The sequence below is a fragment of the Haliotis asinina genome, chromosome 2 (genome assembly GCF_037392515.1).
Source record: "Haliotis asinina isolate JCU_RB_2024 chromosome 2, JCU_Hal_asi_v2, whole genome shotgun sequence".
In the NCBI taxonomy this organism is placed as follows: Eukaryota; Metazoa; Mollusca; class Gastropoda; order Lepetellida; family Haliotidae; genus Haliotis; species Haliotis asinina.
Window position 1 is genome coordinate 48205097 of NC_090281.1, and position 25745 is coordinate 48230841.

Sequence of the window (25745 nt, forward strand, 5' to 3'; positions counted from 1 at the left end):
CCTGGACTTGGATGTCTTCTAGTCCACGAGTGAGTTTCGTTTTACGCCACTTTTAACAATATTCCAGCGATATCACTGTGGGAAACTCCAGAAATAGTCATCACCCGCTTTACCCATGCTGGAATCGACCCGGCTTTTCAGAGTGACGAGCGAATTCTTTAACCACTAGGCAACCGTTTCAACCCATCTAGTCCAGGAGATTCACCTTGTTTAACGAAATTACACCATAACTCAAGCATGGAACTAAGGAAGACCCGAATAATTATAGAAGGATTACTTTGCGTGATATGTTAGGCTCAATAGTTAATACAAAATTAGAATTATGGCTACACTGTATTGGAATCCATAGGTGACTTCAGAGTTGGATATTGCACTGAATGCAGTATGTTTGTTTTAAATACATACTAATAGACATTATATAAACATCTGAGATAAAATAAAGGAAACCGTATTGACTTTTAAAAAATCATTTGATTGTGTCGATAGAAGTAAACTACCATTTTACTTAACTAGAAAAAGTGATTCACATGAATTGTTTGAAAGTGTTACTATATTGTGAAACATGTGTGAGATGTACACTATGTCAGTTTACAGAAACGTTTTCACCTTCCCGTGTTGTTAAACAAGGGTGTATGTTGTCACTGATGTTGTTTTTGACGCATTTTGAAGAATTAGCTACAACTATTGTTCAAGCAGAACCACGATTTCCGCCACTTTTAATGTACGGCCCCTAAAGTTGGATAACTAAACAAAGAAATGTTTCAGAAATTGTCCACACACAATTTTTTAAAACATATTTTAAAAATTGGTTACCGCACAAGCAATCCATCGCTATCCCATGTTTATCCATCAGCAGCCAAGAGTTATATGCTTTAGGTTAAAGATGGTCGCTATGAATTATAATGGGAATGTCAAACATTTACTTATGAGACAACATGGTGGTATAGGCTATATAGGCATCAACAGTTTTCTGTTTTCCCGTGGCTTTGTATGGATTTGGCAAGAAGTTGGAAATATTTTAGAATTTAAACAGTGATCATGCCATCGTGTATAGGCAACACTGGAATCAAGATGTTAATAATTCTATTCTTTTGTCACCTTGTTGTACATTTAAATCTCAGCTTAATATTGAAAGATGTTTAACTTGTATCAAATCGGTACACATAAGAAGGCTTGGGGCTATGCTCAGACGCTGTTCAAATAGGTTTCAAGGAATTTTATACAAAATTGTAACTGATTTACCATGCCCGTACTGGCAGATAAGGTGAAGAACATGAATACCATGTTCTGTTTGCAATATGTGCCCATGTTACACGCGGTTTTAGGATCATTATTTATCATCTATGCATTGTCTGAGTCATCAATGTACTCTACATTTCATTACCTTGTTACCCCAAACGGCCAGTAGATGTTTATTCCACCTGCTTGTATAAAGCATTCAAATCAAGATTATGGCGTATTGATAATTCTATTCAACTACATTGCACCTCAAACTGTACTGATGTCACACTGCTCCCAAATGCAACAGCCTTCTGTTATTCTCAAAAGATAAAAGATGCCGTTTTCTATGAAAAGAAAGCCACATTAGTCGTCTACAGTTAACCGTTTTTCAATTGTCCTGGAGGGTTTGGTTAATTCTTCTGAAACAATGCGTTACTTTATCGTGATTCTGCATTGAAAATTCAATATAGTCTTCAGAAGCCGTCGTTGAGGCGTAAAGAATTAGGTTAATATTCTGCTGGAATTCTCATCGAAGCTCGGTCCTGAAACATGGCTAGCGAGGTGAAGAAATTATGAGCCTGAAACTCCACATATATGCTATTGCAAATGGGTCAATTAAATTTAATCAGCGGATTGGGATAGTATTTCTAGTATGGCAGCCGGAATATTGAAAAATATGTATAGTCATTATTCTGCCATCTGACGAATGGTGTCGTTAATCGTGGAATTTGTTCTTTTGTTGGATTTGAAAGATCTTTAAAGTCTGACCTTCTTTAACCAGAATATTGCATAACATTTTGTTTATCACCGCCTAGTTTTGTAATGTAAAATTTTGGTGTAGTTAGCCGTGGGATCTGAAATATATATCCTTGGGGTGTTGTATTGTTGGATGTCTTTGATCATGTTTAATCTCAGAAATTGGAAAAGCAATGGCCCAGGTTCCTTTTCTCCTTTGCTGAAAAAGGTTGTATGCCTGACCGTCACTTAAAATGTCACAACATTTAGGGTGATAAATATGACGCTTGCTCTTCTGAATCAGCATGCAGAACAGGTCTTCAGCAACCCTTGCTTGCTACAAAGGCGACTATGCTTGTCGTAAGAGGCGACTAATGGAATCGGGTAGTCAGATCACTAGACTGTCAGGTCCAGACCCGATTAATTACGGACCGTTGACATATAGCTGGAATATTGCAGAGTGCGGCGTAAAACTAAACTCATTCACACTGGATCAGTGTCGGAGACTCACAATCACAATAAGATAATATCAATTTGTGTGGGGAGCATGTTGAGCATTTGCCTGAGGAGCATGTTGAAGTAACTAGAATATGTAGCTGCATACTGACAACACTGTAGCTCACAAATTCCTGGTACATAAAGATTAATCCAACTGAAGCTCGGAGAGCATATTCATCATTGCATAGCGGTTGTCAAAGGAAACGATGACATTATGATTATTGAGCTTGGAAGGTGCGTTGAATCCATTCAGTCTCACCAATTGTTTTACGAATTCAAACCATAATCGAACAGCAATCGGAACATACCTGCAGAGATAGAGATGCGGAATGTATATGCAACAGAATTTAGGTAAGTAAACCTAGATCACATAATACATATGTTTAACCAGCAAGACACCTTGCGAGATTTCAACAACCCGTTCAGAACCGGATTGCGCAACCCATACCTGTCCTAAAAGGCAACTAACAGGATCAGGTGGCCAGGCTCGCTGACTAGGTTGGGATGTCATATCCCAAATACGAAGACTAATGCCATTGATGTCAATCAGAGGATTGCCTTGTCCAGACTGAATTGTTTATAGACCACCGGCACATCCCTGGAATAACGTTGAGTACCGAGATTTACGTAAAACAGAATTCTATGTTCTTTGAAGAAACTAAACTAACCCATAACGGTTCTGTTAATGCAATAATGTTTTCCGTTAGTTTCAACCCTCACCATCGTAAACCTTCAGAACATAACTTAAGCGTTTTAGCGTCGAACAATGTTTCGCTACGTTTCTCCAACATCAAAAACTAAATATTACAGTGATATGAATAAAACCATAGTCCATCACAGGTACACCAATTACTCATTTGTAACGTTTAAAATATTTTGTGATACATTCTGCACTACTAGTTTCCCTCATATAATATTTCATTTCCTTAAATGGAACGCATTTCATAAATTCCAATCGTCAGTGCCAAAGAATACGTGTGAGTTTAGGAATTGAAAGGTTCTTCTTATTCAATTCTTCAATAAGGCGCATACTAAAATTTACAAACTTTCTATCAACATTTTCAGTTCTATTCTAAGCTTTTCATCTCACTGTACACAAGAATATTACTTTAATAAACGAAAACATAGAACATCAATGGCAGTAAAGGATAATTCATCCGACATTAAATTATACATGATATTTCGAGGAGACATTCAGGCTGTTTATCTTGTTAAGAAGAAATTTGAAAATCCTTCGGATCAATATATTCTTTAGAAATTCTATGACTTATTGGAACTGACACTTTGGTAATTCTAGATGAAACCATCATCTGTTCACTAATCTAGAGGATATTTCACGAGATCAGCAAAATAGACGTGTCTTTCACCCACTGACGTGAAAAAGGTCATATTCTAACGAGGGGGAATGTGACGTTTTTCACAAGGTAGTTGGGGTGCGCAGCCCTACACACACACCCCACCTCCACCCCCTGTACCCGATGCTATGTTAAACTGTATAGCCATTGTTCCAACAGTATTAACCCTGGTAACAATGCCCATCGAACGATCTTTTTGGTTTTGGCGTAAACGTCAAAACTAGGCCTTGCCAATAAAGATACGTGTCCAACGTTTTGAACGCTGCCCGCGCGTCACTCAAATGTTTTAAACACGGGTTAACTCGCGCTGTTCGAGGATTAACATCGTGAAAAACGGTCACTCACAGTCGCACAGTTTCACATACAGCATCACAATCCGTTTATTTTCAGAAGACCCCACCAACGGAGATACATGAGAAATGTACGATATAAATTCACAAATGACGATATAATCACGATGACGAGGATACAAGGAAAGTATTAATATAATATATAGAAATACAATATGACAGAATTAGGTTCATACGGCTGTAAGTAATCTAAAGATGACGTTAATGAATTTAGGCATTTTCTTCACATTTTTTACCCTAGCGCTAGATAGGCGTTTTTTTTCAGCTTGTAAATACCAGGCGATTCGTAGAGATCATAATGTACACATATAGACCGTGACTGTAGAAGGGCTTCACGCCTGAAAAGGAAGTGGAACTCGCCAGCATTAGCATCGATTTACGCCATTGGGATGCGATAACATCAACCAAGCCAGCGAGTCTGACCACCCGATCTTGTAAGTCGCTTCTTACGACAAGCATGGGTTACTGAAGTTCAGTTCTAACCCAGATCTTCACGGGTCAGGATAACAGACGTTTCATAGTTTACTAGATGACGATTTTCTTTAAACCGTTGATAGTACACGCCCTTCGAGCTTTCAGTTCTTGGTCTAAGCAGCTCTGCAAAGAAGTCGCCTTTTAATAATTCCTCGGATTGTGAAGCCTACAGCGATGGGGAACACATAAACGGACTATGAAATATTTCACCAAATCAACAGATGTATAACATTTTCTTAACAAACGCTGTTCATAACGTGTTCCTCAGAGTTGTGAGCGAAATTATTGGTGATAAAGCCATAAATGATATTTGATAGCTTTTGAGTTTCATTATGGCTGACTATTTAGTGCCAGATTAGAACAGCACATTTGTATATTTTGATATTTAGTAGCCTTCAAAGTCCTCCATAAATCATATGGTTTGGTGTTGAATTTACAGTACCTACTGCCAACAAAGAAATTAAATTACTCAGTCATCATTCGATCGCTCGTTGCGAGTTTTCTTCGCGGGCGGTCATCCGATGCCGAGCTGGGCTGACAAGACCGTTTGGGATATGATTACACTATCATGCAGTGTTGTGTAACAACGTACTTGGCATAAAGTTGTGTTTAGCCATAAAGTCGTTCCGCCAAAGCGATATTTTCACTGCTTTGAACATGTCAAATTTCAGTCTCTGCAGTAACAAAATCACGTTGCGTAATCTAAAAAATGTCAGTATTCCACCATTAAGTATATGATAAACAGCTGCACTAAAATATAAGAAATGTTTTATATAAGTGTGTATATGTGTAATAAAACTACAGTGAGGTTTTTATAGGTGAAAATGCTGTAGACACATACTGAGCAGTGAATTTTGTATTCAGATATGTCAAACGATTATATATATGCTAGTCTCTCTTCATTCCTTATATGAATAAATTCATAGTCCAGTAAGGGTGAAACGTTGTGTAAACAATAAAGAAGAACCTGACGTCCATAACATTTTGTGCTATTCCAGCTTCTACATGTCTCTCAAGAACCATGTAAATCGTTACTCTGGCAGTGAGCATGGCCAATGGAATTTACGTATTTCACATGACGGGAAGATAAAGTTTTTAGTTTTGCATCAAGTAAAGTACCTTGGATATCTGTCATCCAGGCAAGTAAAACAGACTAATTCAAGACCTCGAGCATGAATCGCGGTTCAGCTTATTCCTATTCTACGTCGGAGAAACTCGTGTTAAATAGCACACATCGTCTCGGAGTTACTGGACCTGAAAAAAGTAATATCTCAACTAGAACTAACTCCGCGAGACATTCACTTAACGTATCAGATTAATTGTCCCAAGTCATCTCACTCAACGTTTTACATGTCTCTGAATCCTGGAGACATGACCAACTGTTTTTGTTCTAGACTGCAAAGTTCCATAAAGTACTGTACACGTAGAGAAATTGTACATTATGTACAACATCGAATGTTCCTGTTCCCATAATTACATATACAAAACAAAAGTAGGGGATAAGTTGTTGAAAGGTTTAACTAGTTGTTTTTACGAAATAAACAATACGACCAGGTATGAGGTAGTATGGCTCACGACATACAATATGAACTGCTGTAAAAATACAAAACTATTATAAAATTCCACTGATTAGTTCTAATGTAAGTGAAAGAATTGTTGATAAAGGTAGCAGGTTACTTAAAAACAGAATTAAATATTACCATCAACTTGATGGTCAAGTGGTCATTACCATGATGAGGCGTGAAGATTCTGGAAAGATAGGTGGCATGAGGAACATTTTCATAACAGATTCGTGATGAAACATCAAAGTTTGTTAACAGCATCATGAAGCAGGATCTGAGATGTTAATATGCATCATTGGGGCATGGTGGGCGAGCTGGCTAAGGCGCCATGCTAGTGATCCAGCGAGGTTGAGGTTTCGGGATCGAGCCCACCTGTGACCGGGTGTAAAAAACCTTGGAGTCAACTTTGTGTGCAGACTCTTTCAGTGTTGTCACAACCCCTAGTGTACAGTACACAACCCTGTGGACTTAACAGAACCCACGAATCCGTTGGTATATGACCAGATGGTGGCCACATGAACACGTGCATACACCTAGTTGCGGGTACAGCAACGTGCAGTAAACTTGGACAAAGTGCTGTGACTATGTGTCCCAGTCCACCCAGCTGTCAATTGGGTACCTCGTTAGGATGAGAGAGCCACAATAAACTCGGTGCGCCTAGCGGCAGCAATGAGTTGTATACTCCCCAGGGAGTTGAGATTGAAATACGATGTGCTGTTGAGATTGACATCCGGTGATCGAGGGAAAAATACCTAGCGCCTAGAGAAATTGCCTTGCAGTTTGATTTGTGCGCTATACAAGAACACTTATAATAATAATTTTGTCTGATAATCAACTAAACACAAAAATTAAAGCAAAAAGGGGACCAGGTTTAGTTTTACGAATAACCCCTTTTTGCATATTGGCCCTTAAAACCAGAGACTGTCTGATTAGAATAGTTTTATTAGCCATTAAAATTGCAGGAGTATCCTTTGCTAACCTAAATGAAATACACCAAGATACAGTTGTCAAGTCAGCTAGTAAAATTATATCTGATCCAGATCATCCCACACAATATGAGTATACATTCCTGCCTTCTGGGTGCAGTTATAATTTACCCGTCTTAAATCGAATCGATCCATGAAATTCTTCCTTCCCGACAGTATTAATATTTTAAAGGATTCCAAGTGTTTTTCTTACCTTGTTACCGTGTTGCATGTGTGTTATGTGTTGTGTGAACATAACTGAATCATTTTTTCAACGTTTGAGCTACAATAAACTCCAAAATCAGCGTGGCGATATAAGTATGAAATTGGAATCTAAGTCATTTTCTAAGTAACTGCTGCCTCAAATATACGGATTCAGTTTATTTAGTTTAGACGAGTCTATATCACATTTCGCTGGGTATTCATAAAATCAAAAGGCCAATTTGAAAAAAAGAAATATTGGAATCATTTTTTTTTAATTTTACATTTCCTTTTCATTTCAACATTTTCCTGTCCCTGTTTAATCTTGCGGCAGGATATTGCCGATCTGATCTAATTCAGCTGTAAATCACATTCGGTACTAGCTGCTTGAATAACACAAGATACGGTGCTAAAGTAGTGTAACAAATATAACTGTTAACTCCACAGACTGCGACATGTTAAGTATTGCAGTAGTGCATAGAATGGGGCGTTACGCTAGCTGATGGACACAATCGGACATTGCCCAATGCTCCATTCACAAAATGGATAATTATTGTAAATGCATTTAGGTTGGATTCTTCCCCCGAATATTTAGATTTTATATGCTAAAATGAAATTACGAAACAAGTTTAGACATAAAATGAGATCGACAAAGCACTGCAACTTGTAGACGAAACGACTCTCACATCATTTTACACATTCCAATATTTAGTTTTATACTAAGCATAAAATGTGATTGAGAAAGCATTGCAACTTGTAGACGAAATGACTCTCACATCAGTTTACACACTCCAAGTTTTAGTTTTTAACTAGGCCGAGACAGGAAGACTCCAACAAACACTAGGGCATTGGTACCGTTTGATAGATGACCGACATGTATTAGATTTAATTCAAAGTTGGTGAGAATTAATGGGTGAATAATTGGTAATACCGAAATCCTGTTGTATGGTGAAATTAGAGGTTACACAGTGTGCAGCGAAAAACTCGTAGTGCTTCCGATAAACATCCGGTTTGGCATGAACAAAGTTAATACAATATGGAAACTGGAATAATACAGTCTGGAACTGGAGAGGGTACTAGCTAGTGTTTCGGTATGTAGTGATGTTTTAAGGTTTGAAAATATACTGTTAATGAATGAAAAGTATTTTTCCAAATACCTTCAGTTGTTGAACTGTATACGTATTTGTAGTCATTCAGCGTGTCAGTTCTACTCACGGGTTCGAAGATTAAAGGGTGTATATGAAACACCGTAGGCGACACGGAACAATTCAGAAGACCATGGACATGTATAGCCGTGTTTTCTTATGTTCCTTCAAAGAATTGTATGAAAGGCATGCGTCAAGCCGCCACGGAGCTAGAGTATTGCTGAGAGCGACGTGAAATAACAAACAAACAAGCGCCCAAGCTTATGAAACGGAAACAAGCCATTCTGTAAGGCCCTCCAATACGTCTTAACGAAAAACCGAAATAAAGCGTGGCGTAAGAGAATTATGCTTAACCGCGTTCTCTCGAGATTATAGTAGCATATTTTAACAAGAAATAATATAGGTGACGTTTGCATAAACTGATCCCACCCCCGCGCTTTCTCTCGGTACTAAAGGTCTATATAAGATGATGGTAGATGTCCGTTCTTCACTCTGACCACTGGAGAGGGAGCTGAAGAATTATTCGACTTAAGGCTGCGCGATGGTCACGTGGTACAACAACTTCGCTCTGGGACTCGTGGTAAGATCTCCAACTATATACGTTCTGAGAATGTTTATTTCATGAAATTGTGTATCAATACTGTTGATGTCGTAACATAAATATTTTCAAATAATGGTCGTGGAAAACTATATTCTCACCACATTTTAAACACATGGTGTCACCACTGGCATCATCATCATTCAAATACTTTTCACAGTTTTTCCCCCTTAAGATCAAACGGACTTTGTTTCTGAGGGTAGTGAAACCTGGGTAAATCTTTTCTACAGATGTCCTATATTTAATCTCAACTGACTCAAACTACGGCTTATAACAAAAGGTAATTTTATTAATTCCAGGTAAATTTTGCCAATGTCTTCGTAATGTTCAAGTAACACTTCGGAGGTTTATGAAGAGCTGAACTTCTGAACGATTAAACAGCAAGTTCTGGAACCTTAGCCTATCTACCCATTTACATATACATAATGTGAAATTATACTTGCCCCCAGCACTGGGACCGAACTGAGAGACTCTTAAGCACTGCACTTACGTCGTCCAATAAGTGTTCAAGTGCCAAACCTATCAACGTTGGGAGTGTACGTGTTAATTATAGGTACTGTGTAAGGTACCCCAATTTAAACTGAAAAGGTACACCTGTTTTGGGTATTATTTAACAGGTGACGTACATATTTTGAAAATAATTTTGATTTAAAAAGTACAAATATTTTGTACAAAACATTTACGGTTGGTAATTTTTTGGACAATATTAACACGCACGATGTACTATCTAACACGAACTGTAGCGCATTCCTTTGGTGCAGGCGCTGATTGGAGTTTCGGAACATACTCAATTCCTGTATCAAATCGTTTGAAATAAAGAGGATATTTCCCACAGTAGCTTTATATGGTACAATATTTTCGTTTGAATATGGAACGTAACACGGAGAAAAAACAGTTTCGGTATACTGACAGAGATCCCAAGTTGAGTAAGGTTTAAGAACACAAGACAAAAATTATGAATAACAACTTCTTTATTTTTTTCTATCACGACGTTTCTGGGCTAGTCTTGCTACACAAACTTCTAAATGCCTCTGGAGAATTTCAAATTGGCTTCAGGCATTATTTCCTTGTGGGCAATCAAACCCGGGTCTTTGTCGTGACGTCAAGTAGGTTTTAACAACCTGCCCACTCCGACAGAACTTAGTTACAGAGAACCATTTCGCAAGACAATAGATGGACATTCCGATGAAATTAAGACTTGACAATTCCTTTACGTCATACCTGCATGAGCAGGTGACTTTTGTGAATCGGACGACTTAGAAGAGGAACCATGTTTTGGACATTTGGACATCAAATGGCCTTCACATCTTTTGCCTTTACTGTTTAGTCGGAGATCATCCTTTTCTTATTTAGTGTACGAGTGAGTTTACTTTTACGCCCCTTTTAAAAGCACTAGGCAACCCCACCGCCGATTAAATATCGTACAGAGACAATTACTACCTGTTTATACTAGTCTGTCCTGTTCTCTTCTGCCAGGGGCGTTGGGGAAGAACAATGGTTGAAGCGTTGGGTCGTGATGGCAAAGATCATGATTCGATTCCGTACATGAGCACAATATCTGAAGCGTGTTTCTGGTGACCCCGCCGTTATACTGCTGAAATATTGTTAAAAGCTGCGGGAAAGTAAACTCACTCACTCACTCACTCACTCACTACGGAAACACCTTCCGAATTTATTACGTTAGGTCTTGGCGACCTTTACAGTCAGTTGTATTTCTTAACCTCGAACTATATTAGTTCATCAGAAAACTATACTTTATTACACCAAAGCCAGAATGAACTTTATTTTTTGATAAAGCATCAGACATTTAACCAGCGAAGGGAAGTATCATAATGTCAAAGCTATACGCAGTGTCTGAAAATATCCCCGTGTATGAAGAAGAGTACATGTTTAGGCACCTTGTTTATGGTAAACCAGCAGCCATGTCGTAATACACGGCTCAAAGTGCTGCAAAATCAAACGTAATCTCTCGTTGACATAAAATATATTGTTATAATCCAATTTAGGTTATCAAGTACTCCTTTTATCTCATCAAATGTGGAAGTTTTAATCACATCATGACATTAAATTAATAACATCTTTGACTGTATCACATAATGCGTATAGCTCCTTTATTTCCTGCCATATGTAGTTTTGCTGATGTCATACGCAAAGTGGTGCTTATTTCTATTAAAGATTATTACATATTTTCGTTTATACATGATTCCTAAAGAACAAGTGTTAAGAAAACCAGAAATCAGGGAAACATAGTTAACATTTGAATAACAATAATATTGCTGTTTGATAGAGTCTCTTTTAAGTCTTTCCTTCTAAATAAGTAAGGCCTATCACAATCAACATGGGTTTTTATGTAACTAGTAGATTATTTACTACTTTGTGTACACATCCAAGACTGCTCCTGCTTATGGCCTTTTTATCCAAACACCCCAGTTAGCGTGAAATTAGTCAATAGTTTGATTTCGCAGGATATTTTTCATCGCGTTGTTTTTTTGGGGTTTTTTCTACTTTAAAAAGTTAAATTTCCATCTTTAATACTTTGTGACCGTAAGAGGATGTCCAAATGTATCAGAATCTGCACCAGTTGTGTTTTGCGTTGCATGAAAGCTTTAAATCTATCGAGAATAGACTTGGTTCCAATAATCATAGAGCTAGTGAATTGTTATTCTTGTCTTTGAATCCAAACAATGTGGTCAGTATTAGCGTTAACTGTTTAGTTTCCAAGCCAGTTGGGAGGTGTTTTTTCAATCTATATCAGCAGCACGGTGACAGTTATACAATGACTGTGTGATAGTTTCAGATGTTTCTCGACATAATGAAGAAACTGCTTGTTTAATATATCTAACTGATTTAAAACAATTCTTACTTAAAGTGTTATAGGTAACGTCAAATGAAAACTATCTCAATTTGATAGTTTGTGTCGAACACTTGCTGAAGGCATATTCCGTCTATATCAGTGCACTGTACAGGACGTATGTAAAAAGGGTTACGCATGAGTATTGTTGAACAGGTTGAACAAGCCGTCAATACTTAGTCTATCTAAATATAAACCTTTCCAACCCATCGGGATCACGCGAAACAAAACCCTTGCTACGCGCAAGGATAGGAAGTGTAAACGTTAAGAAACGTTTCAAGGACAGACTCTCTATTACCTCCCCTATAGCTAAACACAACGTGTGATATACACGTGCACAAGGCAGTACCCCCATATACGTGCATGGGGGTCCCTTTCTTGATTTGGACGTTTTTCAGGAAGGTCGAGAAATCACTTAGAACATTAATTTTGACACTCATCTTGCATCACACATTTGTTAGCGTTTGCTTCTAGTCGTTTGTTTTAAAATGAAAATCGAATGGAAGCAAATTACACGCCATACACCAATCATCTTTCAAAAGCGACTACATTCCAAATAGATATGCTTGTAAGAAAGTGCAAATGGTGATGCACTCTCAAAACATTCAATAATATCATATCAACATTGACCGACTCCGATAAATCTCCTAAATATGGTTAATAGTAAATAAAGAAAAATGAAGATCCCTACTTTTTAAGAGTATATTTCAAATAGAATGAAGTCATTAAGACAGTCATTAACAGTGAAACATAGAGGAAATAAAAAACTCATCTGAAAGCAATCTGTTTGCAAATTGTGCATTCAAAGGATTGCTATTTTTGCCTCAAGTGCGGCTAACTACCATGTTAAATTCATTTCCACCATGGACACCCCAACGAATAAGCACGATAGACTTTCCTTGGTCTTCCTCTCAAAACTCCGCCAGGATTATATAAACATTGAGGTAACGTGTAAAACATATAATCCAAAACCGAAATCGCACTATTTTCCAAAACAATTGCCTATAAACCCTCACGTGTCCGAGGGCGTTTTAACAAATATAGTATCGACCACTGTGGCTGTAATGAGCCTAAGCTGGATCTATTTTGGCAGTTAGTTTTTCCCGGCTTTAATCCAATAATGATACTGACATTTCATCCTCGAATTAACGCCATTACTTTCTCATTGACATATAATGGTTGCTTTTTGTGAAAATAAGGAGAACATAAAAGTCTTTAATCGACTACAAGCTTGATACACGTGCAAAGAGTGAGCAGATTTAATTAGATGTAAGCTAAAAACTACTCTAAGCAGAGCATAATACCACTGAACCTATCCGTGAAGATCATATTCAGAACTAGTGTTCATTAACCAAATTTAAAGTAGAAGGGGACTAACGGTGATCGAGTAGCTTGGTTGGCACCCATCCAATTTGCACAGATCGATGTTCACGATATCAATCACGGGGTAGCCTGGTCCATTGTTTACAATCCGGCGTCATATAGCGCAACACCAGCGCAAATGATTTTTGAAATATTTAAAAAAAATTTTTGCTATGTTTCTTACATAGCAAAAAAGAATTTTAAATATTTCAAAAATCAGTTGAGCTGGTGTCATTGACTAAAAGCTGTGTATCGCCGTGAACATCTTTACCACTGGGGTCTGCAAACAAACACCGGTCATCTGATAAACGAAATAACGAAATCATTCTAACATAATGAATAATTTTTATCGCATTTCTGAGGGGTCAGGAAGTCTGGTGTATTTCCAGGAATGGCGAGGACTAAAGCAGAAAGACGAAATCGATACCCATAGAACACATTCACATTTTGTTCAACGGAACTCTAGTTCGCTGGGAGAATCATACCCATATTTGTTGTTTAATACCGACTTCTGGCACAAGTCAAGGAATCGGACCACCCCTAGTCTAAGTAAACTTAGCCTCTGTACATTTCGTTACACTCCACTACTGAGTCTGACAAAACCTTATGGGAGGTCGCGTCAGGTAAGCTTTGAGATTGACCAATCAGAACACAACTTACCAAATCGGGAATGTAGACATTCGTACATACCTTTTGAACTCTTTATCTCGAAAAGGTTCATACCCGAACGATTCCAAATGCTGTTTAGCGTACGATCGCTTCTTGGTGATGCACACGGCGCACGTGACAAGGGTGAGTAAGCAGTTGCTGAAAATAGTGTTTTTGGCAATATTCAAGAATGTCATCTTACGGAAATATTAGCAAATGGTAACCGTGTCAACAGGAACCCCAAAGCGTATATGCTGCAGGTCAAATAACTGTGATATATGCGGATGTTTGCTTGTGGAGAGATCTGTGTCAGTGACCTCAATATTTTGTAAGTCCCTCCGATCCCTAAATAGTAGCCGTTGTCCGATTGGTTAAATATATTTAATCGTCTCGCTACTGATTGGTAAGGTTACCTGACGCGATCATCTACTAGGGTTGATAGACTCAGTGGTGGAGTGTAACGAATATAACACTGAAACTTTACTTAGTCTGGGATCACTCCATCATTTCGGATCGGACACAGCAGGGAAGATGTAGACACAAGTAGACTCCAAATGAACCAGTTCTAATTAATAGGCTATCAATATGTTGTTTAAGGCAATATTTATGTAAAGAACAGCGGTCTAAAACAAATCACATAGGATCCAGAAAAAAGGAGAGAAAACGGGTTGAAATCAGCCGTGTAGCCCCTCTCCCTCCCTCCCGAATCCGGACTAGCGAATCCAGTGTGTGGTATAACGATCTATGACTTACGCAATACCGATAGTAGCCCCTTTTGACGATCAATGGTTTTGAGACACATTCTAACCCGGATTTTCACGACATTTATAAGGATTAAGGGTGGTGTAGGGAGTGACCACAATAAATATTTGGTATCCTCTATAGGACCGGAAGTAATTATATCTCATTATCATACCACTGAGTACACATTGCCCGGGGAGGGATTATGTACGAAACGTCTTTGACCTTAACGACATTAACGGTATTGACCCTAGACCTACCTGAAACTGAATATAAATATTTACTGACTGTGTGTACCGAGAGGCCCTTGCAGCTACGAGTTTACGTTGTTTTGAATATATATCTTGGTCATTTATTGCCATTCGCGGAACACACGGGTTTCAGCTTATGACTGAGCCTTGTTTCATAGCGACATCTCATCCGGTGTACGACTGTCGTAAGTCTGTGTTTAAGTGTGGTAGAGAGGCACCCTTTACGCAAGACGGCGACCGCTCTGCATTCCCTTTGTTTTCCAACAATTTTCCGGACGCCATTGAACGTTCGGAGGAGGTACGACGAAAGCAGAGAAAAGGCCAACGCCAAGAACGGCTCAGACCGCACTGCAGTGGCGACCTTATTGAACGTGCTAAAATCAAACGCACAACGGTCGCCGTCACGATTGACTGATCACGGGATAATCCACAGTCCCCCCATAAAGACGTGTCTTCGTCCATTTTCTAAGTGGCACTGTATATGTTCATAGCATGTTACCAACACAACTTCTGAGAGATACGGGAAACGGACGTAAAATATCTAGCAGCGATTGTCTTTTCTAGTGAGTTTAGTTTTACGCCGCACTCAGCAATATTCCAGCTATATGGCGGCGGTCTGTAAATAATCGAGTCTGGACCAGACAATCCAGTGATCAACAACATGAGCATCGATCTGCGCAATTGGGAACCGATGACATGTGCCAACCAAGTCAGCGAGCCGGACCACCCGATCCCGTTAGTCGCCTCTTACGACAAGCTGAGGCTTTTATGGCAAGCATGGGTTGCTGAAGGCCTATTCAACCCCGGGACCTTCACGGGTCGATTGTCTTTTCGAAGAGCGAGAGTAAACATTGGAGCCGTAGGGGGTCCCATATACCGCAAACGTGTTAAACATGTTTAACAAAATTTCATTGTCACTGATAGAGACTCTTGGACAAACACACACACGCACGTACACACGCACTCATATAACTGTCAAGTTTTATAAGTGGACTCGTTCGATGCTCATGTTGTTGATCACTGGATTGTCTTGGTTGAGACTCGATTACTTACAGACCGCTGCCATATAGCTGGAATATTGCTGAGTGCGGCGTAAAACTAAACTCACTCACTAAAAGTGGACTCAAGACGCCTCTGCACCTCTGCACATGGATAGGGTAGACTCAGTGCTTGTGGGCCATGAGATTGATAAAAAAAAACACTTTATAAATACTTGTGAGAATTCATGTCAGTGAAATCTTGTGACAATTCATGTCAGTGAACTCGTTTGACAATTCATGTCAGTGAAATATGATGGGTAGTCTTAAATAGTGTTAGGGACACGCTGGTTTTGAGTTCAAGCAGCAGTGCATACCACTTCAGTGCTGCATTGAAAGCGAATGATTTTTGAGGTTTGGCACTGTCACTAGCCTTTTGTTTTATGATCTCAGCGAGCGTGAGGGCTGATACAAGGGCGGTAACTCTGCGAGGTAGTCAGTTCCGTTGCGACGTCTTGCACGTCATAACAATGATTCTACAGTCGCGATTCATGTAGCAATTTGCAGCTAATATAAACCTTTTGGTAATGGAATAATCTGATCGAAGACTTTACTGCGAATGAACGACCTCTACACGTTCCTCACATCAAGTGTTATATCTAATTACGTTTCATGTTTCAGTGTCATCTGACTGTGATGGTCCACGGTGATGCAGGATGTGTGAGTATCGGGTTATTTTTGCACCATGAGCATCAGTCTACGCAATTGACTACGACGACGTGTCTACCAAGTGAGACAACCAAGCATGACAACCTGATCCCTTTAAAATAGCCATGGCGACGATGGGGTAGCCTAGTGGTTAATGCGTCCGTTCGTCACGCCGAAAACCTGGGTTCGATTACCCACACAGGTACAATGTTTGTAGACCATTTCTGGTGTCTCCCGCATGATATTGCTGGAATATTGCTGAAAGCGGCATAAAACCCAGATAAATCAGCAAGCTTTTAGAAGTATCTTAATACAAGAATAGGACGCAGAACACCAGTTCTGTGAGTTCAGGCGCTGCAAGTAGTGTCAGTGTCAATAACATCCCAATATGCTGATTAAAAATACCGATTTATAGGTCCATCAAATTGCTTTTCCCTGCCTTTCACATTTAGTCTGTTTAAAAAAAGTAAGTATGACTCTAACCACGTCAGTCAGTCAAATAGTAAATGTATCACCGAAAGAAATCATTAAAATGTAATTTGACCATTGTGAAAATGAAGATACAAATACCCTACGTATATCGATTTTTTTCATGGCCAATTAACCGTGTAGGTGTAAGAAATAATACTATCTTCACTTACTCCTCGTCCTAGCTGGCATGGGGGCGTGTTTGTAACACGATCGACGTATATGATGTTATATTTGTGTATATTTTTACTTACCTTCATGTAAAATACTTTAATTTCATTGGTCAGTGACGCTTTGAAAGGTTACCGTATCCACTGGAAAAAATATTACCCGCTGTTACGGTAACCGCCAAACTCTCTACCGAGAATCTGTCTCGCTAACAGTCATACGACGTCATAATATTACGCATACAGTGAACGGAGTTCGAAAACCGTTCGGTCATCTGGTTTTGAGTTCACTATGTGCACATTTATTTTACAGAATGTCACTGGTTTCTTTAAACTACGTTATACATTGAATCGTTCGCACACTCATCCTAAACATAGTTAGCCATTATCACTGTACTTTTAAGTTTGTCAGAATGTTTCACTGATTTTAAAAATCCATTTGTGAGGCAGACGCTATTCTGTTGACATGCTATATAGTCGGTAGCTGTCTTATCGATTTCAAAAGAAAATTAAATGACATTTTGTACATTTAACATGGCGCTAAGAAAAATACGTACGTTGTGAACTTCTCCCTCGTGTAATACGGTTTGATGTATGCCTTTTGTAGCCGTTTTATACATACCGGCTCGGGTGACAAAGAGGCGCACATGAGATCGTATTGCCCTGGAGAGAAGCATACAAGTTATAATGATTATGATGGCAAACAAGAGACGTTTATTCGCCTGTGATATCTTGAGTACGGATATGATAGTTTTGACCTCAAGTTTTCAGTGCTTCGACTGTTTCCAGCTTTGTAATTGTTCTATCGCATTTGTTTTTCTTTGGTATATCCTGTCTTTAATAACATACTGTTTCTCGGCAGCAGCTGATGAATCTTTTCCAGTTCACAACTAGGATGGTCGAACACATACAAACACAGTGCATTTCAAAATGTAGTTCCCATACAATAATTTGTAACTGAACAATCCCAGCTTTAGTCAGTATTCAACCGAGAGGGACAATGAACACAATTAGATATCAAATAAAAAAATGGCTGCCTCTTTCACTAAGCTGAATGTTGAATATTGCCGCGGGTCACCAATGACAACCGAACTAATTTCACTTACTGCATCAGTCTTGTTTCTATGGCAATGTCCTGGCAGTGGACCTGTTTGGAGTTCGCTACGAAATCATTGTAATGGGCTCAAATAAGAAACTGTATCTGTGTTTGATTGTTGTTTAACGCCGCACTGAGCAACATTCGAGCTATATGGCGGCAGTGTATAAACAATCGAGTCTGGAGCAGACAATCCAGTGACCAAGAACACCAGCATTGATCTTCTCAATATGTCAGCCAAGTCAGAGAGTCTGACCACTCGTTCCCATTAGTTGTCTCAAGTATGGGCTGAAGAAGATCATTTCTAATCCGGATATTCACAACTAAACTGGATGTCCCTTATGAGTGAGTGAGTGAGTATGGTTTTACATCGCTTTTAGCAATAGTCCAGCAGTATCGAGGCAGAGAACAGTGGAACCCTGTGGGGAATCGAACAGGGATCTTCGGCGTGACTAGCGCACGCTTTAACCACTAGGCTACCCCACCGCCACATGTGGACATGTGTATATCTACTATCGGATTATCGCTGATGATTCCCGATGGATGCAAATATCCATTTAACCATACATTATGTTGTAATGTAAGCAAGTCGAGACCAGTCCATCGTTGGCTATATGACACATTCCAAAATTGTTGTGTCGAAGTTTGAGAAACGATGTATCGCACCAGAAAATGGTTACTTAGTAGGGTATACGCAGAAACTAAGTTTTGCTTAGGCTTAGATAATATGAATTGAGATGACCGTCCTCCGACGCAGCCGTGTTTAACTGTATAAGCCAGCATGTTCTCAGAATTGAGTGGCAGCCTACCTGAAGTTTGAAGTAAGAAAGCGTTTTCGAAAAAATCTATAGCAGTTGATTCCTTTTACTTTTCACTATAAGTATATTTTTCAAAGTGTCTCCTCAAATGAGAGTGAGTGGGTTGGTTTTACGCAACTTTTAGAAACATTCCAGCAATATTACGGCTGGGGGACACCAGAAAAGGGCTTCACACATTGTGCCCTAATGCGCCTCTGTATGAATCATAAACCATGATATTACGCATGCTCGTTTACAGCTATTATTGGTACAGATGTATTGTATGTTACACTTGTTGTGGCTGCTGGCTGTTCAGAGTATTAATCCAAACGATGAAATAATTTATAAAAATGACAATGGTTGTGAAAAAGAAAAATTTCAAGGAACATTTTTTTTCTTTCAGACTCAAATGTGTCCGTCCGGAACACGGTGTGTGCGAACTCCAGTCACGTGCATTGAGGACAACTGCACGCACAAGTTTACCTGCGGTAAGGTTACTTGTAACTGGAAACTGGAATTTTCTTCAAAAAGTTAAAGAAGTACTGTGACTATGTGTTCCAGTCCACCATGGATTCATGGATGGGTGGATGAAGAAATGCGTAAACAAATTACATGTGTCGGAAATAACAAATTTACTGCACTCAGAAAAGTTCATGCGATATGCACGCTATCTGGACCAGACAATTCAGCGATGGACTAATGGCCATCGAACTGGAAAAATTAGATACAATGAGAGGACATATGTAAGTCCCGAAACATTCGAAGTAAATTTGAACGTACCAGATTTTTAAAACGTAACCTATTTTCTAATTTTAAATCATGGCAAAATTTGCTTACAATCGCCAACGGCCGAAGGGGTGGTGTAAATCCAACTAGGACTGTTAATCCCAATTATGGTGATCTACCCTCAGTTGCTGAAAAGAGTCAGCTGTCTGATAGGACCTATTTCATATATATCCAATGAGCTAAAGCTAATGAACTCCCTGGCTCTGTCTCTGACTCTCAGTCAACGAAAGAATGGCGAGTAGTGGTTATAGGCGCCATCAGTTCAACATGTATTGGTGCTCATCGTTTGTATGTACTGTTAAATAAACAAGAAAATATATGACAGTTAGACGCTAGGAATAAATCAGTGCTGATTTAAAACAAGAAAGCCCTGAACATTTACAATAGGAAGTCAAGGTGTCATTAGCTCTGGTTGATGTTAGTGATATCGCCATGGAAGCCAAATGGATAATGGTGAGTGAGTGATCGTGACTTGGGTTTTTACGCCGCTTTTAGCAATATTTCAGCAATATCAGGGCGAGGGACCCCAGAATTGGGCTTCACACGTTGTTCCGATGTGGGAATCGAACCCGAAACCCACCAGCTGGATACATGCTCTCCTAATTTCTCCTGACAGAATCCGAGGACATTGGCCGAGAAGTATCATCCATCGAGCGTCGAAGTGTAGGGACGTGCCCGACGGTGCTGCCGGGAAGATCTGGGCCGTGTGTGGAGCAGTGCAGACGTGATGAGGATTGTACACGAGGCAGAAAATGTTGTTACAACGGATGTGGCCACACGTGCAGGGGAGTTCACAGACGACGTAAGTATGCTATCTCTCCCAATGGTTGATAATTATGATCACCATTTTCATTACGTGATGAAAGTTGAAACTTTTCGAAATTGAATATGGACGGTACAGCAATGAAAGCAGACCAGGTGAAGTCATTCACCAAATCTGCCCAGAGTTGATCTTTTGTGGCGCGACTCTCTCAAAAGCCACAGCGTCGTGTATATGTGACAGCCAATATCTGCAATCAGTCAGTGTATACAATAACTGAAATAACCAGACTCCCCATGTTCTCGGCGTCCTTGGTGTGTCACCTCCTGATCTGTTGGTGCCGTCGGTTTGTTACCTCCTGATCCCTTAGTGCCCTTGATTAGGTACGCCCTAGTCTCTTGACGCAGATCAGGAGCGTGCCTTGGTTCTCCGCCGGGAGCACATACCTTATCACACTGGGTAATGCAGATGATTTTAAATTTGAGGAATCTTTCTTTGGTTCTTTCCTGGTTTTGACTAGACAGCGCTTCCGTAGAGAAGTGATATTCTCTGTCTGGTCTGGACATTTCTAACCAGACAGTGCCAGGATCACTTTACCTCTCTCTGGTTCAGTTTCATGTAATCTGAAAAACAAACTAATAATAATCATCTGACGTTTCAAATTGTCATATTTTTCAGGTCAGCGTACTAAGCCCGGCTTCTGTCCCTGGTATGCACGTGAGAGCCTGAACTGCGATGTCCAGTGCCTTAATGACCACGGTTGTCCCGGACGCACCAAGTGCTGCCAGACTACCTGTGGAAGCGTCTGCTCCGAACCATGTTTCCACTGGCTGTCACGCCGATCTTCAAACGGCAGATTGTGGGAACTTCCCCGCCGGTGCACGAGGCCGACTGCCAGGCAGGAGACGATGTCTTGACCTCAGAGAAGAGACTTCAACAGGGGACGATGGCTTCTTGGTTTAACCAAAATCCACACTCAAGTAAATGTCGTGGAAAACACTATTCCTGGACAGTTATCTTTACCAGTCTCATCAAAATGAGATGTTTTGTTGTGTCACACAGTATATATATTTGATACATTTGATACGTACCTTCCCGAGTAATCCATATAGATTGTTGTACGAACGTGTGTATGATGCTGAGAGTGTAAACAGATGTCCGGAGCGTCAGGATTTCCGAAGAGAAGTGGTTGGTGGGAATAAAGCGTTCGCTCCTCACATCGAAGACCCGGGTTCGATACCCCACATGGGTACTATGTGCGAAGCCCATTTCTGGCCCCCGCCGTGGTATTGCTGGAATATTGCTAAAAGCGGCATAAAACCATACTCACTCACTCACTCATTCCAAAGACAACTACAAATATAGCTGTTGTACGTTCTGGTCGATAATAAATTAATTTATTTTCCTATTTGACTTTTATGTCCTGAATAAATATGTGTCAGTTTTGCAAATGTGTCGTACATGTGACAAATTCGGCCATTATTCGGTTGTGTGTCAGCCTGATTGCGTGTTCGAGTCATCATGCCAAATACCCGGGTTCGATTCCCCACGTGGTACAATGAGTGAAATCCATTTCTCTTATCCTGCGCCATATATTGCTGTAACATTGCTAAAAGCGCGTATAAGTATACCCACTCACGTGTGTGTCGTCAGAGGCACGTCAGATTGGTTTTCTGACTCGGTGGGCGAGGAAATGATCCACATGGATCATACCTATCTTCCTGTGTATTCCGGAGGAACTGTTTACTTTCAGGCAGCTTAATAAAACAGACCCGTACGAACAGATCCATCCATGAGATCCCCAGTCTCTGATAACTGAAGTCTCCAACCGTCCTAACCATCACGCTTTCATAGTATCGTCCGTTGCCTTCAACAGAAACGTCGACAACACATTTTTTGTACTTTAAACTTTATCTACAGTATCGGAAAAACAACCAAGAATATTTACCACCGAAAGAGAAAAGAAAACCAACTGCCCTAGATGTCCTCTCCGCATCGCCACCAAGAGAATCAACAGTAATGTTTACTGAAAGCTCTCTAGCACTATCAACCCGTGAAGCTCCGGGTGTGACTGATCGTCAGCAGCCACGCTTGTAAGAGGCGTCTAAGGGGGTCGGATGGTCATCAAATCCCAATGGCGAAGAGCGACTCCCATAATGTCAGTCACTGGATTGCCGTGTCCAGATTCGATTATTTTTACAGATTGCCGTCGTATAGATGGACAAACCTTTAAACTAAGCGCAGCTTTAAACAATAATCACATCAGCATACACTTCAGTTCCTACCATAGACTGGCAGAACATTCACATTCACCAAACAAGCTATCAATCCTTACCCTCCTGGGCCCAAACGGAGATCGCGTATCTGATTCACGTCTTCCTTAACCTCAACAATTGCCCAGACATGCAAGTCGACATAACCTTCTTCTCTGTATCATTTAGACCTCGATCTGCAACCAACGCCTTGAATCAGCCTTGAACCATCACCTGCCCCTAATAATCCCTGACCTGACCAACATGTCAAACGGGAATCATACCTCCCTCTTCATCCCACTAAAGACCAGCGGTAAATGTGCCATCACAACCCACGTACCTAAAGTAGAATTTACATCTTAGTTGACTGCGGGCTACTATACTCTGGTGAAACATCCAATCCCACAAGTGGTGTCATGTGGTGCATTGTCTTCAGGTCACAATTCAGGTAAAGTTAAGCAACTTGGGGCGAAAGAGTACTCGGAAAAGTGACCGTGTTTGGCAGCTTGGCCTCTAAGAGTTTCTAAGACTCTCCTTCCTGCCTCGCAACGAATTACATGTGACAAATGAGCTTGTTCAAACATACCCAGCAGAAAATGGATTCGACTCGACTACTGTACTGATTTCCGTAAGAACCTCCATCAACAGTCTCCAACGAGTTCAAAATAGAGCTGCGCAACTGGTAACAAAAACGAAGTCGCACCAGCACAATACACCAGAACCGAACCTCTTGTACTGGCTTCCTGTCCATAAACGGGGCAAGTGCAAAGTCCTGTTATCACCTACGCCATCCTGAACGATCCTCAATCACCACAGTATCCCACAGACCATCTCTACCAACCAAACAAAACTCTCAGATCACAGAGCAATTGCCAACTCTCGATGCCAGACTCCAAGACAGCCATCATGACCAGAGCCTTCTCAACAGATGCTCCTATTCTCTGGAACTCTCTTCCTGACAGTCCTGCACTTCACTGGACGTTTTCAAGAAACAACGGACAACAGTCTTTCACTGACCCCGTAAAAGTGCCACTGAGCAGCTGGTTGGATACCAGGCGCTCAGCTAGTGCATATTATCATTATTATCTTCAACTGCCCATGCTCGTCGTAAGATGCGACTAACGGGATCGGATTGTCAGACTCGCTGACTTGGTTGACACGTCATCGTATCCCAATTCCGTAGACAAATGTGCATGATGTCAATCATTGGATTGTCTGATCCACATTCGATTATTTATCGACCGCTGCTATATAACTAGAATGTCGCTGGGTGTGGTGTTAAATAATAAACTAACAAACAAAACACGTATACAATTGTCTATTACTCTGTTTGCATATCGTGTTCCATCTGTTTTGATTAATATAGAATTACTATATGTATATTCCTCCCTTTTCGTGTGAACCGTGAAGGTTCCGGGGTAGAATAGGCCTTCAGCAACCCATGCTTGCCATAAAAGGCGACTATGCTTGTCGTGAGAGACGACTAACGGGATCGGGTGGTCAGACGAGCTGACATGGTTGACTTGGTCAGCAGTCCATGCTGAGGCGAGGCTTGGTTGAGATGGATTTGGTTGACACTTTTCATAGTATCCCAAGTGCGTACTGTTTGCTTACTGTGGACCATGGGTCCCGAGGGACCAGTGAACAACACATTTATCTTACCAAGCACCTAAATGTTAATTTTGAAATGTTTGAAGCACGGGAACAAAATCTTTTGGGAGTTCTCACTAGATATGCTGACGACCAGAAAACTGGATTTACAGTTATCTCCCTTCCATGAATTTGCATTCGCAAAATATCGGTAATATCCCTACATCATACAACTGGTACCTGGTACAACTGCATTCGAGATAACGAATTACTGCCACGAAGTACCAAATGAGTTCAACAATCCCAGGATGGTACATAGAAATGTTACTCGCTTGTTAGAGGGGTACATTGGAAATAACAGAAGAGCACTCAGTCAGTCAGAAAACAACATGAGATGGGTGATGTTACAAGTGTGTATTTTCTGTATATTTTGTTAGTAATTCAGTAATAATTGTTATTGTGTCACAATGTTTAATGTTTTGAATAATAAATATGGTGGGTCGCATTTCGTATGATAAATCATCCGCATTTTTAGGATTCAGGTTTTCGGGGAATTATCTGCCCTTGACTTCCTGTTTGTTTACTTCCAGGAGACATTGTTTCGAGGGCATTCTACAGTGTTGGCGATGGCATTAAGTGCTCGTACTTTCGGGAAACGACTGAAAGTATATATTAAGGCTACTTGCCGTGTTGTGAGCGACACACACATATTCACATTCATTACTGGAGTTTACACCACATCATTAATATCTGCCAACAGCTGAAAACTGCTGTCAGACCGCTGACAGCCATGTTACATTCTGCATGACTGTTTCTCTCTCACACTAAGACTTTGATGAGTTTGCTATATTATATTTTGTGACCCATTGCCATAGATTTTGTGGCATTTGTATTGCATTTGAAATCCATATTGTGAAATTGACTTGTGACTTTGTATAACTTGCTCTGTCGTTGCTAAATAATAATATCTTAATATTTTAAACTGGTATCTGTTCTTTTTCGCTGGTTCACAGGGGGTTTCTTACATTGTTTGTCACGGTAAATTCTTAACCGTAAGTGTGAAATAAGATAAACTCTGATACCTGATGTCAAGTATCTTGTCACTGGCTGCTGACGTAAATGAATTTGTGGCAGGCTAAAACACTCAACGTTCATTCTCTCAGGGCTTGTGTTGCTGTGTTGTGGGG

General features: G+C 40.1%; 1 protein-coding gene across 1 annotated transcript; it reads left to right on the plus strand.

Annotated features, from left to right (window-relative positions):
* Window positions 1–9047: 9047 nt before the first annotated feature.
* LOC137271859 (perlwapin-like) lies at window positions 9048–21633 on the plus strand. The gene is made up of 6 exons (XM_067804251.1): window positions 9048–9086; window positions 9554–9640; window positions 16616–16654; window positions 19574–19658; window positions 20573–20782; window positions 21395–21633. Exons 1-6 carry the CDS (start codon window positions 9048–9050, stop codon window positions 21631–21633), a joined length of 699 nt encoding a protein of 232 aa, XP_067660352.1.
* The last annotated feature ends 4112 nt before the right edge of the window (window positions 21634–25745 follow it).